The following is a 15459-nucleotide window of genomic DNA, read 5'->3' as shown; positions in this document are numbered from 1 at the left end:
CTGGGACTCTGTGCTGCTCTGGCCACTGCAGCAGTCAGCCCAGCATTACTGGTCAGACTGGTCTGATCCAACCCATTTTTTGACCTCAAGATGTTCCTGTCTCCTTCCTTAATTCTTAAATTCTTAAAAGCAGCAGCTTGCAGAGGGCTGTACACTGTGCTTCCTGAGTGCTCTGTGTAATGATGGCTTACACTGTCACTGCTGGGACACTGTCACACGGTCACAGTCTGCATAGGTCTGCCACCAGTTCACTTCCTAACTTAATTTCTGCTCATTTCACTTTTTTGATGCTGTTTGTGCAGCTCCAGCTGTTGGTAGGTGGGAGGAAATGGAGCTCAGGGCTTCCAGGGGAGGCTGGGAGAAGGGGTTGTTGAGGATTTACATGAGGTTAAGGAGAAGTCTTGGCCCTGCCTCATAGAAGGGGGTGGAGAAGGTGGAGCCAGGCTGCAGGGGTGCACAGGGATGGGAACAGAGGGATGGGGATGTGGTGACATGTGGCAACTGCCAGTACTTAAAGGGACTTTTCACAAGGGCCTGGACAAGGGGGAATGGCCTCAAGCTGATGGAAGATTTAAATGTGATATTAGGAAGAAATTCTTCCCTGTGAGGGTGCTGAGGCCCTGGCACAGGGTGCCCAGAGCAGCTGTGGCTGCCCCTGGATCCCTGGCAGTGCCCAAGGCCAGGCTGGACAGGGCTGGGAGCACCTGGGACAGTGGAAGGTGTCCCTGCCATGGCAGGGGGTGGGATAAGATGATTTTTGGGGTCCCTTCCAACCCAAACCACTCTTTGATTCCATGATCTGAGTCAGTACAAGGAAGGAGCCTGCAGAGATGTCCTGAGACCTCATCACCAATTTTCACAGAGTATCCTGCCCTGGGTGGATGTGCTTGGCATGAGCTGACTGGGCTGGGGACATCGAGGTGGTCCTCCTTAGGTGTGCCCGTGCTTCTGTGAAAGCTCCTGTCTGTTTGAAGGGCTGTTTATTTACCCACAGAGTTTGTTTTACCCTGCTCTCCCAGGAGGGGAACAGGATCAGGAAGCAGTTGGCTAAATACACATTTCCTATTTCCCTTCCCTCTGTCCCTCTGTAGGTGTCATTTTGTGTCCTGTGCACTCAGGTCTATTTTGGGGTGCTGATGTGTGGGTGCAGCTCCTCCAGCTCACAAGCCCTGTCTGGGCTGGTGTCACTGGGCCATCTGCTGTCCTCCTGGCTTCTCTGATTTCCTAAGCAGGAGTCCCAAAGCCAGAAACTGAAAATTCCCATTGTGCAGGGGTGGGTCTGGAGCCCAGGCAGGGGTGCTGCTGCCTGCTCCAGTGCCCTGCCAGGCTCCTTGTCCCTGTGCTGCCCCCAGCCTCTGCTTTTGCACTGCCACAGCCTGCACTGGCTTCAGGGCAAGGGTCTGCACCCACACCTGGCCTGCCCTTCCCAAATGCTGCATTCCCCCAGCTCAGTGGGATGCTGGAACCCACTGGGGATGGGAACAGAGCCACCCAGCTGCCCTGAGTGTGGCTGCTGAGGGACACAAGGCTGGGGACTTCCCCTGACACACCTGTGGGACACCTGTGGGACACCAGGGCTCAGAGATGCCACCCTGGGTGTTTGATAGGTGTTTGCATATGGGGTGGTGTTGAACCAGAACAAGTGTTATCCTGAGCAAAATGATTGTCCTCTTGGGGTAAACCTTGGAGTGATTGTTCTCCCTGCCCTGCTTTTGTCCAGCTGCCTCAGCTCCTGCAAACTCAAGCATGTCTACAAGCTCTTCCATTCGCTGCAGGGAAGATTTCTGCCCGAATTCCTTTTGTTTCTGTTTCCCTGGCAGAGCCCTGCCCATGGGCTGGGGTGGATCAGAGGTGCTCAGGGCACTGCTTTTCTCCCTGTGTCCTGGGTGTGGGGGTCCCAGTTGTGGGTTTCTCTGGCTCTGGACTGAAGGCACTTGAGACAGTAATTCATGTTCAGACTCAGGTGTTTATTATTCCTTATCAGTAAAACAGTTTCACCACTGTGAGTTCTGCAGCTTTTCGTTAGAAGGCACAAAATGGCAACAATCTCTTGGTACAAGGGCTTTTAAAGCTAAACTGTCCAATTAAGAACTGACACCTGGATTATTTTCCCTTTTAACCAAATCACTGATCCCACAGAGCTGCAATGGGGGCTTTTCTGCCCAATTACAAAATGCCACCAAACCCATGAAGAAGGAGGAAGAAGCAGCATGAAGAAGAAACCCAGGATGACACCCTGTGCCCTCCATCTTGCTTCCATCCACTACATACTAAAAATCCCAAAACCTCAATTTCTCACCAAGTGATACACCTACACTGTTCTCTATAATGTTTCACACTTTTGTGAATTCCAGTCTATTCTGGAGTTTAGGAAACTTTCTCCATAAATGAGGGTCAGAGTCAGTGCTGCCCTGGGGGTCAGGGCACCCCAGAGCAGACACAGAAATATTCCCTGGGCCCTGGGTTTCCACACCTGGGCACTGCTGTTTTCTTTACAACCCCAGCTCCAGAAGCATCTTTTGGAAGCATTTTCTGGAAGTTCCCAGGAGAACCTCAGCACTAGAGCCATGCCCGGGGAGAAGTGAATCAGAGCAAAGGTCTGTGGTGCTCAGTGACAGCAGACACTTGTGTGGGAGGAAGCAAAGGGCACATAAAAGCCATCTCTACTGTGTCCTCCTCAGCCTCCAGTGCTGTCAGCTGGAGCTTTCCTGCCCTGGCAGTGTTTCCATCAGCCTCAGAGATTTTTTCTGTGTATTTGCCTTTCCCACCCACCTGCAGTGTCAGGGAGGTGGAACAGGGCAGGAGTCATTACAGGGCTCTGTTGCTCATCTCCCACCTGCTACGTAGGACATTCTTTGTGTTTCCCAGAGCAGTGCTTTTCCCTCTTTCTCAGGGCACAAAAAAAGCTCTCTAACCCAACCAGCATTTGTTTGGGTCATTTTCCCTCTTTTCCATGTGATGTGTGATATTCCAGCCCTGCTCCAAAGCAGTGATCAATTTTCTTGGGTGATTTCCAGCGCCAAACATTATTATTGTCTAAGTCTGTTCTTAATTATCTGTTGTCACAACCCTGCTGTGACTGGAGATGGGGGTTTATCACTTTTACAGGTGATTGAGGCCAAGCACAGGGAAAGAGAAATCAAAAGTATCCAGTTGTCAGCAGGATGAGGGACTCAAGACTTGATTTCCTCATGGGATTTTTGTCTGTAGGTATTTCTGTCTGTGAAATGATGGATTCCATTACGGAATGTCCATGCTGCCCCCACAGCTCAGAGCATGTGCTTTATGTGTCCTGGAAATGAGCTCACAGTGAGTCACCACCCACTAAACATCCCTGCTGGTAATTGTGGATTTAAACACTTGCCTCCGTACAGTTGGCACACCGGAAAAGGAAGTTTGAAAGAATAAACATCTCGACACTGGAGCAAACTTGAGGGGTACATAGAGGGGAGTCACCCTGGCCGTGGGGATGGGTGCCGGAGGAGGGGATTGGCACTGACTCGAGGCTTTGCTCCCCTGGGCACTTCTTGGGCACCTCAGGCGTATCCAGGGAGGGGAATGGAGCACGGGGAACAGCTGGGAACGGGCTCAGCCTGGAGAAAAGGAGGCTCAGGGGGGACTTTGTGGCTCTGCACAGCTCCTGACAGGAGGGGACAGCCGGGGCGCTCGGGCTGTGCCCCCAGGTAGAGGAGGAGAGGGAACGGCCTCAGGCTGAGCCAGGATGGATATTACGAAGAATTTATTGATGGAAAAAGTTGTCAGGTGTTAAAAACAGGTTAGAAAACGCTGCAAAATAGCCCGTTGTTAATATCAGGCATTGTCAGAGGCTCCCCAGGGAGGTTCGGAGTCCCCGTCCCTGAGGGTCCAAGGAAGGTCTGGACGCGGCGCTCTGGGCTGGGGACACGGCGTGGCTCGGGCCCAGGTGAACCCCTCAGTGACCTTGCCGGGCTTTTCCACCTCCAATCACTCTGTGACGCTCCACCCGCGGCTTCGTGTGTCCCCTGCCCGATCGCCGCCCGCCGGAGCCGTTCCTCAGGCCGGGCCGGGGCCGGGGCCGCCCCCGCTCCATCCCCGCTCCGTCCCGGCCACAGCCCGGCGCGGCACCGCGCGTGACGTCACTCTTCCCGTGACGTCACCACACGTAACGGCACGCGCCCCAGCGCCACTGCCGGGTTCTGCTCAGAGGCACCGCCTTCCCGGCGTGCCCCGCGCCTCGCTGCGGTCGCGCCTCAATCTCCCAGCAGTCTCCGCCCGCGGAGCCCTCCGGCGCTCGCGGCGCTGCCGCGCAAGGCACGCCGGGAGTTGTAGGCGGTGCGGGGGCGACGGGGCGAGGCGAGGGGGCGGAGTCGGGCGGCGGCAGCGGCGGCTTCGGGCCTCGGGTCAGTGTGTGCGGGGAGCGGAGTGAGGGGAGCGGGCACCGCAGCTGCACGGCCTCGGCCCGGCCCCGCGCAGCCATGTCGGGGCTCCTGGGGAAGCTGTTCGGGACGGGCGCCGGCGGGAAGGGCGGCGGGAAGGGCCCGTCCCCGCAGGAGGCGATCCAGCGGCTCCGCGACACGGAGGAGATGCTGAGCAAGAAGCAGGAGTTCCTGGAAAAGAAGATCGAGCAGGAACTGGCGGCCGCCCGCAAGCACGGCACCAAAAACAAGCGCGGTGAGCGGGGGGGGGGCCGGGCCGGGCCGCGCCGAACGCGGGCAACAGGTCGGGAGGGCCTTGGCCAGCGCAGGCGCGGCTGTGCTGCTGTGTTTTACACCCAGAGCCTTTATTTTTATACCTTAGTGCCTTTATTTTGTACTTACTGGCATTGTCCTATCTCTCCGCGGCCGTACCGCCCTCCCGGCGCGGTTCCCGCCCCAGCCGGGTTTCCTCAGAGGGGAGAACACGTCCCCTTCCCTTCCCCTCCCTTCCCTTGGGCTGCCCCGTGTGGGAATCTCGTGACTCCCATGTCGCGATAGTGCTCGGCTCCTCCGTGGTGTTCCTGCCCCTCACTGTGGGGAGAGCTCCGGGAAATATCCCTGAAAAGGAAAGGGAAAAGCCGGGCAGCACCCTGCTATCAGCCCTTGATTTGCCTTGCTGGTGGTTTTAATTCCAACCCACAAAAGTCTTTGCTGTCTGTGTTTATTTTCATCACGTCTTGCCAAAAGTTCTGAGCGTGCTGGGGAGGACAGGAGTTACAGCCTGAATGTTTGTGTTGGTTGTTTTTTGTTGTTGGGGTGAAGAATTTCCAGGGAGAAAACTGGCCAGCATTAAAAGGGTTTCTGTAAAATAGGTAAGTTAATATCCCACAGACGACAAACAGCATACACATTCAGGCTGTAGCTCCTGCTCTCCCCAACACACTTAGAACTTTTGGTAAGAGCTGATGAAAATAAACATAGATTTAATAGTTAATGTTCCCTCTTCTGGGAATAACTTGGGGTATGTTTGTGCTTTGTTTTGTGTTCTCATGGAAATACTCATTCTTTTGGAAGCAGTGTTTGTTTTGGGGGTTATTCCCACTGCTCAGCCCCCTCCAAGAGGCTCTTCCACACACACTCTTAGGTTAATGAATGGAATTGCTGTTTCCCAGGTGGAACTTGACTTCCCCAGGCAGGTCTGGCTGTGCTTGATGAGTCTGGAGATAAGGCAGTTGTCACATTACATATTACAGTGCTCTGAAAATCCACTTCTTCCTTGTTTTAGCTTGGCAGTAAAAGTTTCCAGGAAAGCACATCCTGATTTCTGTGTGGATGTTGTTACCCTTTCTGTGCAGGAGTGGCTCTGCCTGTGGCACAGGGAGCTGCAAACGCGTCTGGCAAGGGTTCATCGGCAGTAATTACCCTCAGGAGTTTCATGTCACTCCTGCAGTCAGCACTTTGAGCTCCTTCAGACTCCAGAACTTCCGTGTGTGTGGGTGACGTGGATGGAGCTGGCTCATGAGGGCTCAGGGATTATCGGTGACCTCAGCAGAGCCTGACTTGAGGCTTAACCAAGTCAGTTCTAAACCAAATACACTGCAGCAGTTCCAAGAAGCGAGCCTGGCCTGTGGTTCTTGTGGCAATGAGAACTAAAATGTGTCTCTGCAGTTTCTTCATCTCCTGGGTCACACTGGGTGTTTGAACTGCTAAACTTTCTGTTCGGCTTTGTCTCCCTGCTGTAAAGGCGTCTCTCAGTGTGCTGCCCTTCAGAACCTGGCCAGGGGAGGGATTGAATTTCCTTGGAGGCGGAGGAAGGAGCAGAACCTGCCCATCCACGGCGGGGCTCTGGCTCACACTAATTGAGGGCTTGCAGCAGCACAGGAGTAATGAAGGAGCTGTGAATAGGAGAAGGGCAGGGATGGGTTTGTGCTGGAAAAGGAAACCACTCTTTTTCCATTTCTGGAACTGAGAGGCCGACTGTTCTCACTGGGCTGGGAGTTAAGGCAGCTGATTGTCTGTGCCTTGCTGGGAAGTGAATTCCCCTCAGGACACACTCAGTTTTTCTGAGTTCATCAGCTGAGCTCCTACAAATTGCATTTTTGATAGCCAGATACTGGATTTTCTCTGACCTTAGGTTGTTTTAGAATCCATTATCTATGCGATTTTGATGCAAAGTCACTTAAATCCATATTTTAACTGAATATAAAAATATATTGGTTTTATATGTGAAAATGTCATTTTAATGGAAATACTTTGGTATAGTTAAAACGCTTTCAAGTAAAACTGAATGAAAGATCATTAGCTAGAGATTATTTTAAGTGTTGGATCAACTTTTAAAAATTAAATTTGGAGAATCCTTAGGCTTAGTTCTCCAAGATTTAATCACTTCACTCTGGAATCCCTGCTGCTCCTGGGGGATCTCCTGTGGATGCTGCACATGCCCCACTCAGCTGGGCAGTCCTGGAAGCTGCTGTGGGACAGCCAAAAGAAGGTGAAAGAATGGTGCAGGGAGCTTACCTGGAAGCTTAAATCACCTTGGGAAAACCTGGAATGGCATTTTTGTAGTCCTAGAGGAAAGGCGGGTGTCTGGAACACTTGAGGAAACAAAAGGAAACATTCTGAGCTGCCCAGCACACTGAGTGATTGTTCAGGTGCCAAGTGAGCCGCTTTCCAAAGGCTCATTCACTCATTCCTGCAGCACTTCTGGAGCCCAAGGAAAGCTAAATCTTAGAAATTTAGAGGTTTCTGGTTCCTGTGCCCGCCCATGCAGGGTTTTGTTAATTTATGAACTTGTTTTACGTGTGTGTTTTTTGTAATCTGTATTTAGGGTATCCAGGCTGTGTAACCAAACAACTCAGGACATTCTGGGGTTATAATAAGGAACTTTGCAGTAGAAATCCCCTCAGTCTGTGTTGTTTCTTGGCATGGGAGGCTTTAATCTTGCATGAAAAGTTCTGAGTGTGCTGGGGAGAGCAGCAGTGATGGCTTTAATGTCCTTGCCGTGTTTTGTCCATGGGATGAAAAATTCTCAAGATTAATCATCATTGGAAGGGTTGTTTGGAAACAGGCAAGTTACTCTTCCCTCTTCAGAGAGGAACTTGGGCTGTGCTTGTGCTTTGTGTTCTCATGGAAACGTTCAGCCTTTTGAAAACAGCGTTCTGGGCTTTGTCCCTCCCCTCTGAGAAACCCTCCCCCACTTCAGCTCTACCTCGTGAGTAGCGATTTACTCCTCAATGAATTTCTCGCAGCAGCAGCACCGCTGACTAATTTAAACACTGCTCGGCCAGTTCCTCCCTCATTTTACATCTGCCCTGGAAATCAACTTTGCTCTAACAAAAGCAGAGTGCAGCTGTGAGCCTGATGCTCTGGGAGCCCCGTGCTGCTGCTGCTGCCTCCTTTTATTCCGCTCCAGTTCGTCCGTGCCGTTGTTTCAGCTGGGATGTTTTCTCAGTGCCCAAACCTCGTGATACAAACTGAGCTGCTCCATCTACTCCAGCGGTTCTGGGTTCAGTTTCAGGGGAGTTGAAGCTGATCCTAATCTCTGCTGCTCTGCTGTTTCTGTTCCTGTGGCTGATCACGCAAAGCTGAGCTGCCAGAGTGGCCTGGTTTAGGGCAAATTTGGGAGAAAACCTCCAAAGGGGCCCCTCCAGAAAGCAAACCCACACAGCCCTTCCCCCCAGTCGGTTCAGGAAGGATTCTTCAGAGAGAAGTGGAAAAAACCTGTTTATTTAACAGGCACAGCACCCCCAGCACACAGAATGAACAATACTGGGTGACACCACTCTGTCACCGCTCTGAAAAAGATGACAAATTCAGAAAGTCTCTCTGGGGGTGGTCACTCTGTTCTCAGTCCCTCCTGTGCTGGGGCAGCTGCTGCAGCCACAAGGTGCAAACTCTCGGTGTTCCCAGGGCCCAGTCTGGAGCAGCTTTGAGTGGTCCCAGAAAAAGGAAAGAAAAACAGTCCAGGGAAAAATTTGGACTGCTTAGCTAAACTAACTAATGAGCAGGAGCAAAAAGCAAGAGTAAAGCAGAAGGAAAAGCAAAGCAAAAAGCCAAAGCAGCACCACGTTCTGCCCCGTCTGTGTGTCCCACCAGCTGTGCGAGAATGGCTGATAACAAAACCCAAACAAAACTTTCACTCTTCAGAGCCAGCCTTGAAGGCACAGAACATGATATCCAGCATGAACTGAACACACAAATGGGGATACAAGCATCATAACATCACCCTAGGACACAGAGGAATAGCACAGGCACACAGACAACAAGGGGTTAATGCCTTTAGCGCAGACTACCTCGGTTATAACAATTCCACAGTCTGTTTCTCCTGGAACCTGAAGCTCAAGTTATGTCTGAGTGTGAGGATTACAGGAGGGAGGGAAGCTCAGGGCTGCTTCAGAGTGCCAGTGTTAAAAGCAGCTCGTTCAGATTCAGATCTGGGGTGAGTGGATGCTCTTTTGTGCCTGCCTGCCACTGATCTTACCTGTCTGTTAGCTAACACTAGGGCTACAAACAGCAGAATGGGTGAAAAACCAATTTTGTGCCAGAATGTATTCAGGCTTTAGCAGGAGAGTGACATTTCATCGATTTTCCTTACACTCTGGTTTCTGTCAGTGAGCAGTTTTCTTTTCTGATGTCAAAGTTTTTCTTTTCACTGTACATACACAGTGTTGGGTTTTTCCCCAGCACTGAGTACACAAAATAGATGCAAACCCACTGCTAGATACCTGCTGTATAATTCAGACTTTTCCTAAAGAGAGAACACTCCTGTTCTCCACCCAGCACCAAAACCAAACCAACCAGGAGCTTGGGCTTGGCTGATTTGAAGGGCCCACCTGGGGCTCTCAGTGCTGCCTCAGGTGATGGTTTGTGATGGAAATGAACTCCTTACATCCCTTTACCTTGTTTAAGCTGTCCCATCAGGCTGTAGCTGTGATTTCCCTGCAGCTGGAGGGTTCTGGTATCAGAGCTGGGACTGGCTGAGTGAGGCTGCTCCAGGAGTGGCCCTGCCTGTTCCTCTGTGCTGCTCTTGCTGTTTGTGTGGGCTGGCCATGACTTGGATTAACTTGCTGAGCCGGACAAAACCCAACTCTTACCAAAAAAAAAAAAAAGAGAGAGAAAAGTTGTTTTCCACACTCAACCACACAAATGCTGGAGCTGGCTGGGAGAGGGAGGCTGGAATTTGATAGGAAGGAGGAGGAAGGGCAGCTCTGTTATCACAATACCTGTGATAACATCTGAGGGACACAGGGCAATGAGCTCATGGCAGCAGGAAGGAGGGCCAGGATGGTTCTGTGTGCAAGGCTGGGTGCTCCAAAGCTGGCAGGGAAAGCTGCAGCCTCAGCTCTGGGCACAGGCAGGGATTCAGAGGGTGAAACCCTGTGAGTGTGTGTGAGGCCTCTGACAGGTTTGGGAACACAGCTCAAAGCTCCTGCTTGCCAGCAGAAGTGATTCTGCTCCCAGAATCAAATGTGCCCCTGGTTTTGTTTGCATGAACCATCAGGTGCTGTGCAGGGAGTCCTGCAGCACTCCCAGCCCATCTCCAGCCCCTCAGCCTGCCCTCTCTGTGTTTTAAGTCACAGTTTAATGGGAAATTGGTGTTTGAGTTCCAGGTGCTTCTCTATAACCCAGGGTTTCAGTGCAGGAATATTGATGGCAGTGCAGGCCTGAGTGCTTCATCTTCCCCCGAGGTTAATGAGATGGGCATTCACCACCTGCCTTGGGAAAAGTGATAATTGCTCTTTTTAATTAGATCTTGAAAAAAAAAGATCCTTCCTCTTTGCATTCTACCCTACCTATGTTTAGCAGGGGTTTTTGGAGACAAGACCCTCATGTGTAAAACAGTTAGGGAGCAGTGGTGGGATTCACAAACACATTTTTAAAAACTGCTCTTAAAAATGGCATAAAAAAAATCCCCAAACTCTGTGATTCTGAAATACATGATTTGGTAACTGTACTTAATGCAATACATCCTTCCTCTGTTCCTGTACCCTGTCAGGAGGGAAGCCTGGCATGTTTGCAGCTACTGACTTTATTTTTTTTCCTCTCAAAATATATTAAATGTTGGATTCTAGTATTTTATTAAACTCCAGGCCTAATTACTGAATCCTGCTCCTAGGCTAATTCAAGAACTATAATTTGCAGATGATGCAAATCATCAATTTGATTTAACCCTTTTTTACTTAGACTTGTGCTGAGTTGTGGAGAGTTTATCTGGACTGAGATGTGTTGGGCTTTGTATTTGTATCATTCAGATCTGTCTGTCAATCCCTTATTGCTCCCAAAACCCCAAAATTACATTGCCATTTCAGTTTTTGGGTATATGATGTTTGTCCCAGAGACTTTGGGTAGCAGGTTGTGGCCTGAATTTTGCAGCCAGCAAAGTTTGAGCGGGGTTTAAAGTAAAATCTTGTCACTGCTTAAAATGGATGATTTTTGCAAAGCTAAAAGCTGGAGCAATCTCATCTTTGACTTCCCATCATGTTTGCAGCCAGGTGTTCAACAAACTGGAACTCCTGGCACAAAGTGTGTGAAACAAAGACCAGTTGGAGAATCCAGAGCAGACCAGGCATCAGTGCTGTCAGGGTTTTGCTTTTCCCCGAGACAGCCCAAGGCTGCAGCAGAGCTGGTGATCAGGAGCTTGGATCTGCTCTGAATCATCCCCCAGAGTCTGGAGCAGGGATCCAGAGCCTGAAGGAAGAGCTGGAGCTGGGGGTGCTCCCCTGGACAGGTGAGGGCTCTGAGGAGAGCCCAGAGCCCCTTGCAGGGCCTGAAGGGGCTCCAGGAGAGCTGCAGAGGGACTGGGGACAAGGCATGGATGGCAGGATAACCACGAATGGTTTCACTCTGCCAGAGTGGGACACTGGGGAGGAATTCCTCTCTCTGAGGGTGCTGAGGCCCTGGCACAGGGTGCCCAGAGCAGCTGTGGCTGCCCCTGGATCCCTGGCAGTGCCCAAGGCCAGGCTGGACAGGGCTGGGAGCACCTGGGACAGTGGAAGGTGTCCCTGTTGTGGCAGGGGTGGCACTGGGTGATCTTTAAGGTCCCCTTTAACCCAAACCACTGTGATCCCATGGAACCTTCCTTGTGGCCACTACCAAGGGCCCAGAAGAGCAGAGTGTGAACCTCAGTGCCAGGCTGTGGCAAAGGCAGCAACAGTTCTGTCCATGGTGCCCTTCCAGGTGGAAGCCCAGTTGGAAAAGCTCTGCTGTGGCTTCCCCTGGTTCACTGCTGAGATGAAGCCTTGCCAATTAGCAGTTTCTAGGAGCTAACGGAGTTACAGGATAATTATGTGGGCAGCTTTTGTCTCGCAGCTCTTGACTAGTGGCAGTGAATGATGGAAGTTTGATGATAGCACAATATTTTAGGAAAGTTAGTAGTTGGAGGCCGCCCAGAGTCGCCACTTGTCGGTTTCTCGGCTGTTTCAATGACCTGGAAAGGCCCGGGGTGGCCTTGGGCAGCCCGCGTTTCAAAAGACAAAAAGAGGCTTCAGGTTTTTTCTCAGTCTTCAGTGTTTATTAGTTATTTATCTAAAAGATTTTCTCTCAGCTTGACAGAAGTCTACACAGCACGCTAGCCATGAGCACACTGAGCGCCCCCGAGGCGGTCACTTATCTTTATACTCAAAATTACATATACAATATTTACTTATTTTCTCCAATACCTTTTACCTTTATTAACTAGTGCACTTTTAGTAATAACTAATCTCAAAGTGCTAACATCACCACAGAAGATAGAAGCTAAGAAGAAGAAGAAGAAAAACAAAACACGCTTCAATTCTTCTATCTTACTTCTCTAGACTCCTCTGTACAAAAATCTTAAACTCTGTGTTTCACACTCTAATTAACTTATCTCTTCACTATTTACTCCAGTAAAATCCTCTCATCTTCATACAAGTGTCTTCTCCTGTGCAGGATCAAAGTCCAGCCACCAGACACTTCTGGCAACATTCCAGGACTCCCGAGCCCCCCAAGGGTGGTCTCAGTCACTCTGCACATCAGTCCTGAAGTGCTGAGATCCCACAAATAAGAATTAATTTTCACATGTATTATGTAAAAATAGCCCATTTTCTTATTTTCTTTTTCCTTATCCTAGCCTATTCTAAGCTGCTTATTTCTGTATAAACTGTATAAATTGTCTTATTTCAATGTTGGAAAGCAAAAGAAGGAAATTAGCCCCTCAAAACACTTACAAAAGGCACTGTATGATTTTAGTTTTTTGAACTGCTCCTTGATAAATTCTAATTTTCTAACTGTTGACATGTTAGTAGTAATTTGCATCTCCAGCTCAAACAGAAAGCCCTCTGAAAGTTTGGAGGTGTCCAAATAAGCAGTGTCACATCTCTGGGATGTGATCAGTGTCATTTCCTGGGATGTGATGGGATGTGTGCGGTGGGGAGGTGAAAGTGTCACCAAACCCCCACACCGTGTGTGCTCCTCAGGGCCTGGCAGGATTTCATCCACATTTAGGGGCTCTGTGCACAGAGCTTGCTCAGGTGTTGTGGAACTGAAAAGAGAAATGGCAGAGGGACAGGAATCAGTGGTGTTGAAACATTTGGAGGTGATTTTGGTTAGTTATGAAATAAAACAAGTTAATAGAAAGCAAACTTCATTGTGGGCTCCCTGGGAGCTGCATCTCCAGTGAAGGTGAGGATTTTACCTGCTGAAAATGCTCTCCATGGTGGGCTCTGCACGTGCCCTGTCCTGGGGGGACAGTGAGGGGCAGAAAGGCTTTTTTGGGACTGCATCCCTGGCAGCCCCATCAGCAGGAGCAGAATTTATTGCTGAGCCTGGCTCTGGAGCTGATCCCAGCCTCAGAGCATGGCATTGCCATTCAAAACTGCAACTCACCCTCAAAAAAATACTGCAGTGTTGCCTCTGGAGTGTTTGGAGGCTGAGTCAAAAACTACAAACTTTTCAAAAATAAATATGGTTTGTCTTACTTGCTTTATAACTTTTGGCTTTCTGAAGGTTTGTGTTCTCAGCTTTTCCTCCCTAGTCAGTGTTGGAATCTCAGCATTCACCAAAAAAAAAAATCTTTTTTACATCCCAAAATATCTCATCTGGGGAAGTCAGGCTGTTAAGAGAAATGCTAAATATTATGACAGCATCAATGAAATTTTTAGACTTGGCAAGGCTCTAATAATAATGGTCCAAGGCTGGAAAATGCCTGATGGATTCCCAGGCAGCCACTCTTTGAATTCCCCAGCAAGAAAAGGTCTTAAATGTGCCATTTCAAGGTAGGATCTTCTCAGTTTGTGAATTAATTACAAAAACACTGTTCAGCTTAGAGAACTGGGTTGTTTGTTTGTTTTTTTCCTGTGAGAAACCAGCATTTTGAGATACTTAAGAGCTGTTCCTGCAAAGCTGAACCTGATGAATTTCTGGCAGAGATTCAGTGGAAGATTCTGGGTTTTCACTGGAATTCTTTTTAACAAGGTACCTTCAGCAACTACAAAATAAAAGAGAAAATCCATAAATAGTATTTGCAGGCTGTGAGAATCTCAGGGACAGCTTAGGGAACACACATTTCTCATCCTAAAAGTTTAAATCTTGGTTGAGTACTTAAACTTTTTAAAAGTTTATTAGTAATAAAATGGTTATAAAAATAGTAATACAATTAGAGTAATAATAATTTGGACAGTTTGAATTAGGACAATATAAGACAATAGAGACAAAGAGTTATGGATGTTTTCTGGCAGCATGAGCCCAAAAAAGGACCCACATTAACAGAGGATTAACAGCCTGTTGCATATTCATACACCTCATACATGATGCATAAATTCCATTCAAACACAGGATTCTGTCTGGGCAGTCTCAGCTTCTTCCTCTGAATCCTGACAGCGCCTTCGATGTGGGAAGAAGTTAATTTCCTTTTAGAGAGCAATAAATTAATTTCTTCTGAAAGATTCAGGTGTCCTGTGGCTGCTGTCTCACCGCGAGTCCTTTCTTTAAAAAAATATCCTACATAGCATTGTTTCTATTTTAACAATTTTTATAACCTAAAACTGTATTTAACACACTACTTAAGAGAATTAACACAGCATTACTTTCTAACACAGCACATATAATATTCATGTGAATATTTGCAAAAAGCCAATCGTAAAATACATGCATTTTTCACAAAACACAGGATTCTGTCTGGGCAGTCTCAGCTTCTTCCTCTGAATCTTGACAGCACCTTCAAGGCGGGAAGAAGTTCACTTCTTCTGATAATGGAGCAATATAAATTCATTTTTTCTGAAAGATTCAGGTGTCCTGTGGCTGCTATCTCACTGCGAGTCCTTCCTTTAATAAAATATCCTACATAGCATAGTTTCTATTTTAACAATTTTTATAACCTAAAACTGTATTTAACACACTACTTAAGAGAATTAACACAGCATAACTTTCTAACACAGCACATATAATATTCATTTGAATATTTGCAAAAAGCCAATCATAAAATACACATTTCTCACAAGTTGGAAAGAGTAAGAGGATAATTTACTCAGGCAGCTTTAGAAAATACATAATTTCATTTGGAAATTAAATGATTTTTTTGTGACGACTTTTTTCTTGATGACCATTTTTTTATTACCTTTTTTTATGACCCTTTTTTAATTACTTTTTTTGATAACCCTGTTTTTTGATTACATTTTTCCCTTTTTTTTTAACTGACTTGTTTTTTGATGGCCTTTTTATTACTTTTTTTGACCTTTTTTTTTGATTACTTTTTAAAATTAATTTATTTGATGACCATTTTTTATTAGGTTATTTGATGACCATTTTTTATTACATTTTTGATGACCATTTTTTAATTACTTTTTTCTTATGACCCTTTTTTCATTAAATTTTTTTCCTTTTTTAAAAAATTTTTTGGACCAAAGTGACTTTTTTTTTATGACCTTTTTTTGATGACCCTTTTTTTGGATTACATTTTTTCCCTTTTTTTGACAAAACTGGCTGTTTTTGAGGGCCTTTTTTTATGACCTTTCCTAATGACTTTTTTTTGATGACTTTTTATATTACTTTTTGTTCATGACCATTTTTTATTACTTTTTTTGGATGACCCTTTATTTATTATATTTTT

The 15459-nt window shown here is 47.8% G+C and overlaps 1 protein-coding gene across 1 annotated transcript in view; it reads left to right on the top strand.

Annotated features, from left to right (window-relative positions):
* The first annotated feature begins 4362 nt into the window (after positions 1 to 4362).
* The window catches only part of CHMP4B (charged multivesicular body protein 4B), a 28571-nt gene continuing 17474 nt past the window's right edge, over positions 4363 to 15459 (top strand). Inside the window, exon 1 of the mRNA XM_063172150.1 lies at positions 4363 to 4650. Within this exon, the coding sequence (XP_063028220.1) occupies positions 4455 to 4650 (196 nt within the window). The 5' untranslated portion in view covers positions 4363 to 4454. The remainder of the gene's footprint in view (positions 4651 to 15459) is intronic.

The sequence above is a fragment of the Melospiza melodia genome, chromosome 19, assembly GCF_035770615.1.
Source record: "Melospiza melodia melodia isolate bMelMel2 chromosome 19, bMelMel2.pri, whole genome shotgun sequence".
Taxonomy (NCBI): Eukaryota; Metazoa; Chordata; class Aves; order Passeriformes; family Passerellidae; genus Melospiza; species Melospiza melodia.
The sequence above is the reverse complement of the archived record's forward strand: the minus strand, read 5'-3'. Positions and strand labels throughout refer to the sequence as shown.